The 10,040-nt window shown below is 33.2% G+C and overlaps 1 protein-coding gene and 1 pseudogene across 1 annotated transcript; both read right to left on the reverse strand.

The window, feature by feature from the left end:
• Positions 1-1,354: 1,354 nt before the first annotated feature.
• On the reverse strand, positions 1,355-3,274 carry LOC146923325 (6,7,8-trihydroxycoumarin synthase-like). Its single transcript, XM_085716085.1, has 2 exons — positions 2,367-3,274; positions 1,355-2,241 (listed from the first exon to the last, which is right to left on the reverse strand). The coding sequence occupies exons 1-2, from the start codon at positions 3,255-3,257 to the stop codon at positions 1,624-1,626; spliced, it is 1,509 nt and encodes a 502-aa protein (XP_085572211.1). The 5' UTR covers positions 3,258-3,274; the 3' UTR covers positions 1,355-1,623.
• Positions 3,275-6,445: 3,171 nt separating this feature from the next.
• LOC146923326 (uncharacterized) lies at positions 6,446-9,636 on the reverse strand (annotated as a pseudogene).
• Between the last annotated feature and the right edge of the window lie 404 nt (positions 9,637-10,040).

Consider the following 10,040-nt stretch of genomic DNA (forward strand, 5'->3'; position numbering starts at 1 on the left):
CTATTGAAAATCATATGAGGCAAACTATATATCTCTTTAATTCATTAATTTTATTCATAGAAAATTGTATGCAACTTCATGTAAAAAAATAACCAAAAAGTGACGGTAAGAAACCCATACAATCAACATATAGAATATCATGAAAAACTACACTAAAAAAGGGCAACCCGATGCACTTAAAGCTCCCCCATATGCAGGGTCTGGGAAGGGGTCCCACCATTTGGTGTATTGTACGCAGCCTTACCCTATTTTTAAACAAACACTGTCACAACCAATATGTTCAGCTAGAGAAATCCTAGTGATATCACACACATAAGTATTAAGATCACCCCAAAGTTAAGAATATTGTTCATCACCACTATTCAATAAATATGTAGTAATTAAAATTGGAAATTTTTTGGTGTACATCTATATTGAATGTATATGCCTTGACATATAAAGTGATAAGAGAGAGACGTGATAAATATGATATATTGATGATATGATAGGAAGGAAGAGATAGAGAAAAAATGAGATGTTCAAAGAGCGTAGAAAAATATGAGTTGTTCAAATATAATGATTGATTAAACTTGTGGATATACAATGCATAATGATTGCAGAAGAAATTATAAACAATATAGCTAGAGCTATAAGGAGCAAAACAGACAGATGCAGTGAACTTCAGGTGGCTGCACATACATAAAAGACAAACAAATGATGTAACAGATTTCTTCTCTATTGATTGTAATGCTACAAATTCAACTGATATTCCGAAAGCAAGTTGTTCTCATTGGGAAATATACATCAGTGCTGTCTTGACTAAAAAACCAATCATTGGGAAATATAAATTGACTAAAAAGAAGACTAGTGAATAATAATTTTTTTTTTTTAAAATACTGCTCTAAATAAATTTTAAAATTTTGGTTGGGTTTTCAATAGGCTCCAGTGACATCATTTTATCCATTTATTTTTATAGAAGCCATCATTTAAACCTTGTTTTATTAAACCACTTATTTGTAGCTTATAACACGAGCGCATATAATGATAAGTGATTATCTATAAGCTTACATAAGCTGTTTCGATGGCAAAAGATAAAATTAAATTGTTTTGGTACATGCTAATATACCCCTTATTTGCAGCTAATAGCGCATGTGCTTATCACGATAAGTGATTATCTATAAGCTTACACAAGCCATCAACTTATTCTAGTCACTTAGTTGTTTGCTTCATAATGTCAATATTTGTTCTCAATTTAAAGCACTTATGAATGTTTACAGGTTCTTTTTCAAATCATCAAATACTGAGAGGCTGATTTAATACAACTTTTATTGAAAGAAGGAAAATCTAGTGAGATTCAAGAAAGAAAAACAACTGCTGAAATCAAAGGGAACTACTTTGTAAAATAACATTCAAAATCAACACAGAGAACAAGGTCATTTATAGGATAAAACCTTAATGTTCTTCACCATTTCTCGACTCTCAGACTTCATACAACGCGACATATCAGACCAAACTCGTCCTACTTACCACTCCCCTGAATTACAAAGGAACAGTCTATACTGAAAGATGAATTTTATTTCTATGAGTCTTTTATTATAATATTAAACATGAAGACTCACTTAACTATAACATGCAAGTTCAAGATCACGCGCATTCAATTCGCTTCTTAGCAACAAGACAGAGAGGATTTTTCTTGTGTTGAATAAGTCCTGCTTGACCATGAGTGTCTATGTCTTCCCTCTTAGCTCCTTCAGGCATTTCCCAATCAAATGAATAGAGAAGATTAGAAATTACAAGGTCTATGGTTGCAATAGCCATGTTTAAGCCGGGGCAAATTCTTCGCCCAGAACCAAACGGAATCAGCTCAAAATCTTGTCCTTTTAAATCTATATCACTGCCTATGAATCTCTCTGGATAAAACTCTTCTGGATCCTTCCATACTTCTGGGTCTCTATGGATCGCAAATGCATTCACGTACACCAATGTCTTGTCTGGAATGTCGTACCCTGCAATGTTGCAATTTTTCATTGTTTCTCTTGGTAAAAGTATAGGCAAAATTGGATACAATCTCATTGATTCTTTTATAACGGCCTTGAAATATGGAAGCTTTTGGACATCTTCTTCCTCTATAAAACCCTTTCCTTCATATGCTTTCCGAATCTCTTCTTGTACTTTCTGCATCACTCTTGGATTCTTCATTAGTGCTGTCATAGCCCAAACTACCGCGGCCGCAATTGTTTCTGTCACAGCAAACGACATATTCTGCAATATTGGAAAAGATCAATATGTTTCATGAACTGTTCTGCAAAAATAAAATGTTTTGAAATTGAACAAAGATGAAGGCTTAATAAGAGTGAAGAATAAAAATAATTAAAAAAAACATTAACCATGATCAAGGGCTTGATGTGTTCTGCAGTGAGATCCATTGAGCAGTAAGGATCATTCTTCAGTTCAATCAAGGCATCAATAACATCATCCTCATGTGGAGGCAACTTTTTCCTTTCAGGATCAAAATGTTCATCAACAATACTTTGATAAAGTTCATCTGAAACCTTGAACGTTTTCTCAAGGCGACTCATCTTTCCGGTGAGCTTATCAACAATCCCTCCAACAAAAGGCAAATAATCCACGTAAAAGAACGAAATCAGCAAGTCCTGAACTTCTTTATGCAAACCTTGAAACATGCTACGCTCAATTCCTTCTCCTTCATACCTTCTTCCGAAGGCGGTCTTACAAACTATAGTACTTGTAAGACAAGTAAGAAGTTCCTGCATGTTCATAACTTTGTTGGAAGATGCATGTTCTGATATCTTCTTGATCATTTGTGTCACCTCATATTTTCTAACTGAGTAATACATTGAGACTCTTTTGACACTAAGAAATTGAATAAAGGAAAGTTTTTTTGTGTGTCTCCAATATTCTCCATATGGTGCAAATATTTGATCTAATCCATTATATGATATTTTCATATGGCTGATTAGCGAGGGTCGGTTACAGAATTCGATATCATGTGTTTTCATTACTTCTTTGGCCATTTTTGCTGATGAAACAACGACTGTTTGCTTTGAACCAAGTTTAAGGGAGATTATAGGGCCATATTTCTTTGAGAGTTCATAGAAATTTAAACCAAGAACTGAACTATCAAGTTGGTGTAAGTTTCCAATGAAAGGAAGGCCTTTAGGACCTGGTGGAAGAGTTGTTGATTTCTTAGATGTTTTGTGTTTTTTGAACAAGAAGAATAGCAAGAGAGCAAAGGGTAAAAGAAGAAGGGGTGACATGTTTTTGTTGATGAATTAGGGATAGCTATTCAGCTATTGTAATATATAGACACCACCAACTCTTTTTAAGGCACTTCACTTATAGTTTTGGATAAGAACATTACGTCATAATTTGATCCATGCAGCTGACTGTACTTATTGGGATAAGGATTGATTGTTTTTGTCTCATTTCTTTTTGAATACATCAGTATGGGATGAATATAGACACGAAAAGCAAGCATTAGCCAGTCAATACTATTTGTTATTATTTATTACCTTGAAATGAGTAAACCACTTTTTGAATACATCAGCATGGGACGAATATAGACACGAAAAGCAAACATCAGCTAGTCAATACTATTTATTATTATTTGTTATTACCTTTGAAATGAGTAAACCACTTTTTGAATACATCAGTATGGGACGATTATAGACACGAAAAACAAACATCAGTCAGTCAATACTATTTATAATTATTATTATTATTATTATTATTTATTATTACCTTTGAAATTAGTAAATCACTTTTTGAATACATCAGTATGGGACGAATGTAGACACGAAAAACAAACATCAGCCAGTCAATACTATTTATTATTATTTATTACTACCCTTGAAATGAGTAAACAACTTTTTGAATACATCAGTATCGGACGAATATAGACACGAAAAGCAAACATCAGCCAGTCAATACTATTTATTACTCCATCCGTTTCAAAATGAGTGTCGTTTTAGCCAAAAAAAATTGTTTCAAAATGAATGTCACTTTCAGTTTCCAATGCAATAATAACAATTGTTTCAAAAATTGTTAAAAATGGTTGTACATTTATCATTTCTCTTTTTATTAAATATCTACTAGTGTAAACCATTTTAAAGTAAGGGATAGTTTAGTAAATATCCCTCAAGCTATTTGTTATAAAATAAAAGTGGGTCTAAGTTAGCAAATTGGTGTAAGTTAACAAACATGTTTTAATGAAAATTACTAAAGTAACCCTCAAACTATTTGTAATAAAATAAAAGTGGGTCTAAGTTAGCAAATTGGTGCAAGTTAACAAATAAGTTTTAATGAAAATTACTAAAGTTACTCTCAAGCTATTAGTTTTAAATAATAAAGATGAATGATATTTTTGTCCAAATGAAAAGGTGTACTTTTGCTAACTTGGACCTTCATGTCTTTTGTTGGTCTAAGTTAGAGAACCCATATATATATATATATATATATATATATATATATATATATATATATATATATATATATAGAGAGAGAGAGAGAGAGAGAGAGAGAGAGAGAGAGAGATGAAAAGCAAACATCAGTCAGTCAATACTATTTATTATTATTATTATTATTATTATTATTATTATTATTTATTATTACCTTTGAAATGAGTAAACCACTTTTTGAATACATCAGTATGGGACGAATGTAGACATGAAAAACAAACATCAGCCAGTCAATACTATTTATTATTATTTATTACTACCCTTGAAATGAGTAAACAACTTTTTGAATACATCAGTATGGGACGAATATAGACACGAAAAGCAAACATCAGCCAGTCAATACTATTTATTACTCCCTCCGTTTCAAAATGAGTGTCGTTTTAGCCAAAAAAATTGTTTCAAAATGAATGTCACTTTCAGTTTCCAATGCAATAATAACAATTGTTTCAAAAATTGTTAAAAATTGTTGTACAAATATTATTTCTCTTTTTATTAAATATCTACTAGTGTAAACAAATTTAAAGTAAGGGATAGTTTAGTAAATATCCCTCAAGCTATTTGTTATAAAATAAAAGTGGGTCTAAGTTAGCAAATTGGTGTAAGTTAACAAACATGTTTTAATGAAAATTACTAAAGTAACCCTCAAACTATTTGTAATAAAAGAAAAGTGGGTCTAAGTTAGCAAATTGGTGCAAGTTAACAAATAAGTTTTAATGAAAATTACTAAAGTTACTCTCAAGCTATTAGTTTTAAATAATAAAAATGAATGATATTTTTGTCCAAATGAAAAGGTGCACTTTTGCTAACTTGGACATTCATGTTTTTTGTTGGTCTAAGTTAGCGAACCCACACACACACACACAGATATATATATATATATATATATATATATATATATATATATATATATATATATATATATATGGGTTTTGCTAGAAAGCACTCATGAAGGTGTCTTTTAGCAATCCACACTTTAAGGTGTGATTATCAACTTTTTAGTTATAACTTGTTAAAAGAAACTTTAATAAAAATTAGTTGGTGTCTTTTAGCAAATGTCTATAGGATAACTTGCTAAAAGATACCTTCATAAAGTGTGTCTTCTAGCAAAACCATATATAGATATATATATATATATATAGGGTTAATAGGTCTTTACCCCCCTGTAAAATATGTCATTTTCGATTTTTCCCCTGTAATTTTTTTTTATTTACCCCCTAATAGGCCAAACAAAAACGAAAATTTCTTGAAAAGAAAAATAAAATTGGTTTTTGTTTGGCCTATTAGGGGGGTAAATCAAAACAAAATAAAAATTTACAAAGGGGTAAATCGAAAAAAAAATTTACAGGGGGAAAACCGGAAATGACCTATATTACAGAGGGGTAAAGACCTATTAACCCTATATATATATATATATATATATATATATATACCCTGTAATTTTTTTTTTTGATTTACCCCCTAATAGGCCAAACAAAAACGAAAATTTCTTGAAAAGAAAAATAAAATTGGTTTTTGTTTGGCCTATTAGGGGGGTAAATTAAAACAAAATAAAAATTTACAAAGGGGTAAATCGAAAAAAAAAATTTACAGGGGGAAAACCGGAAATGACCTATATTACAGGGGGTAAAGACCTATTAACCCTATATATATATTCCCTGTAATTTTTTTTTTGATTTACCCCCTAATAGGCCAAACAAAAACGAAAATTTCTTGAAAAGAAAAATAAAATTGGTTTTTGTTTGGCCTATTAGGGGGGTAAATCAAAACAAAATAAAAATTTACAAAGGGGTAAATCGAAAAAAAAAATTTACAGGGGGAAAACCGGAAATGACATATACCTATTAACCCTATATATATATATATATATATATATATATATATATATATATATATATATATATATATATCATTATACCAAAAAAGTTGAATTTATATCTTTACACATTTCACCTAATGATATACATTTCAACTAACGATATACATTTAATCTAATCCGCCCCAAGATCTATGCTAACATCATCAAGGTTATAGCTTTTATCCTTTTCAATCTTTACACCATCTTCAACCTTCTTCTCTGCAACAAGCTTCTTTACAGGATCAAGATTTTCAATAATGTACAAATCTTCGTCATCTCTTATCACCTCATAACCTGCCGCCCGAGGTAGTTCATTATAGTTAACCATCCGTCTGATATATCTATCAGACCATCTTTTTGCATCATCTCGAGAGTGTTGTCTCCATAGCGGGCAAGTGGGAGGAAATGGACAACCATCATTCAAATATATTATCATAAAATGGTTGTCATTCACATGTGTCAGAAACATCAATCGGCCTCTATGTGACGGTGCACCACATAGAGGGAAATAGGTTTCTGATCACCCTTTCACAATAGACAGTAGAACCACCACATGTTTGTATCTCTATACAATGAGGAAACTCATATCCGACATGGCCATCCATTTATCCGGTGGAGCAGGACCAATATCAGAATAAGTTAGAGCGCCTAAGACCTGTTTATATCGCCTATCTACCCCAATCATCTGTCGATAGCACGCATTTTCTTCATCGATAAGCTCTTTGTGAAGTTGGTAACATATCATCTGCCGATCATCAACATACATGTCACGTAGGTCCGCAACGGCACGAAACACACAATGGCCATCACCAGCTACATCCACCTCCTTTTCAATAAATTCATGCATCCAATGTGGGATTTGGTCTTTGTGGTATGTGGACTTTAAACAGAATTGGCTTAGGAGGATTAGGAGACATGTTGCTTTTCGGTGCACTTTCTCTACTTGTCCCTGTTGAATTTGTATGAGAAGCACGTGTTTGTTGATCCTAGGAGTCAACAATCTCCCAGAGCAAAGGCGATCACTTATTTGACTAAATGATATGTTTATTTTTCTTTGGAGCTCCTTTATAGGTGACTTTTTTTTTGCGGTGGACGAATAGAGGTCATCTCCTGCAAAGCAAACTGTCGAAATTGTTCTTTGATACGCACCTTCATGTTGTAATCAACGTCCATGAATCGGGCTACAATGCGTACAAAAATCTATCAGGTGGAATGTTGTTGAAAACTAAGAAAATAATGCATTATGTAATCCAAAATCATGCAAACCAAGTACGTCTGCATGGTGCTTAAATGAAAATTTTCGGATTATATAATCCAAAATTCATTTAATTGCTTTTCATATTATATAATCTGAATTCAACCAGTATAGCAACAGGAAGTAAAATCCTGGGTAGAACCAAACACAATTTTTATAGAAAAATACCTGAAGCAAATCTCATTATGGTAACATAGAGATGTTTGCCTTCCTATCCTTAAGATCACCCTCTTACTCGAACCTCAATCTCTTCTAGTGAGTGTGGATGTCATCCAAACAAATGGGGTTGTTGTTCTTGATCTTCATTGCAATCGTACACGCACATGGAAATCTGTAAGCGATGAAAATTAAACAACCACACTTGGATTTATCTGTACTACAACCAACTACTCGATCAACCTCGATTGCGAGATAATGCAAAGTGTTCCTTGATATGTTTCGAATCAACCTAGCTACAACAACTTTCCTTTGAACCTATGTTCAAGCATGATCATGCTCGTCTGGAAGGAAGCATGTATTTGAGTATGATGCGACTCTAGTATGTTGTGAACGGAGTTCCAGTTTGTACTTAATTCACCCATACTACTATAGTAAGATACTTTTTCAACCGTCTGTGTGCATATTCTGCTCTGTTTGTTGTAGTATTCCCCATATGCTTGACTTTATTGAACCAAAACTTCACAACCTATTCCTTCACCCAACCCAAAATTGTATTTTCAACATATTCCAAAAACTTAGGAAATTTGTGGCATACAACTTTGAACCGGTTGCAATTATCAACATATGCTTGCTCTGTATCAGAATTAACGATATCCTCCCATGCAACCATAACCGTCTTCACCACCTCTCTTGACTTGATCTCTTTCCCATCCTTGCCTTTGAAATCCTTAACTTTGCAATCCATCTTACATTTTGCTCTAACATTTTTTTCAATGTGATACTCACACAAGAGAGCAGTAGCTTCAAGGAAAACAATATACACAACATTCATCAAAGCATTTTACTGATTAGTGACAACTACTTTGGGTGAAATATCTTTGGAATGCAACAGTTCACGACACCTGTCATGAGACCAAGTAACATTATCTTCCTTCTCATACATCATATAACCAAATCCAATAGAGAACATGTACTCGGTAGAAGTGATACCAACAAACTCAAGTAACGGAAGACGATACGTGTGGGCCTTATAAATGGAACCCATCACAAGCACCGTAGACAACGTGTTAAACAACTTGATACCATTTGGATGTGCTTGGAAAATATCACTTACATCATCGGAATCATGATACTTCCTACGTGATAAATGTATTCATTCTCAACCAATCATTTCAAAAGATGTTGCATGCCCGTTCTCGTACCCCTAATGGACTGCCTATACCTGTGACAAGCATTATAAATATGCTCGATAATTGTTGAAGTTTTACTGTTCCTTTTCCTTAAGTTGGTAAGAATTTCCCTCAGATGAACATTTGAGTCCGTCAACTCATGAAGGTATAGGCTTTCATTTGGGTTGAGACGTCCGACGATTTTATGACCTTTCAACACCTCTTCCATGTCATGGATGTGTCTACCGTCACCAACTTGGAGGCTTCAATCACCAACAATCAACAAATAACCTCTCAGCCGAAAAAAAACACTCACATTTAACCGAACCAGATATTTTGTGCCTCGTCAACTTCTTGTACTCCGTGTATGAACCTCCTCTTTCACATATCACAATAACAAATGCATTTCTCCCATTTCCGCCTCTATCTAATTTACCAATAACAGTTGAAAATCCTTGCTTCCTCTCGAAGCCACTTCAAAAAATCGTTATGCGTAGCAAACTTTTGTTTGATGGTAAAATTTTCTTGATGATCAATAGAAACAACAACATCTTGAGGTACAACAATCGAAGGAGAATTCTCTGCTTTCGCATTGCCGAAAGGAATGTCAACTTTCGGTGGAGGTACCTCGGGTTTGGCATTTTCGGAATCATCTATAACTTCAAGTGCAACAACCGGCAACACATTAGGTGGTTCAATATTAGGTGGCAATTCATTGGAGGCATCAACAGAAACATCCATTACTGAAATAGTGCGAAAGCATGGTCAGAAAATGCAAGCACTTTCTGTACTGGTGTTGTTCGGATTATACTATTTTAAACAGATTGTTGGTTTTCATATTGGATATTCCAATATGTGTCTGTACAGATTCATTGACGTGATCAAAAGGAAAACACCTAGAAATCGAATGAGGGAGGTTTTATATAAACATTACCTTAGCATTCAAATGAAAATGTTGTTGTAAACGCCTCTTGATGACCAGATTGCTACTCTAAATCACGTTTTCGCTCAAAATGGTGTGTTTTTAGAGGGGTAGGGAGTGTTTGGTGATAAAGGTAGTGAACTTCAGCTAGGTCCTAGACACACCTTATATATATATATATATATATATATATATATATATATATATATATATATATATATAT

This window comes from Medicago sativa, chromosome 5 (genome assembly GCF_051527215.1).
Source record: "Medicago sativa cultivar Bolivia chromosome 5, Bolivia_mono, whole genome shotgun sequence".
NCBI lineage: Eukaryota > Viridiplantae > Streptophyta > Magnoliopsida > Fabales > Fabaceae > Medicago > Medicago sativa.

Excerpts from the sequence above, each read along its gene's own strand:
- LOC146923325 (XM_085716085.1), bottom strand. The coding sequence starts at position 3,257 with ATGTCACCCCTTCTTCTTTTACCCTTTGCTCTCTTGCTATTCTTCTTG. Across the intron at positions 2,242-2,366 it reads ACATCAAGCCCTTGATCATG|AATATGTCGTTTGCTGTGAC; the intron begins GTTAATGTTTTT and ends CCAATATTGCAG.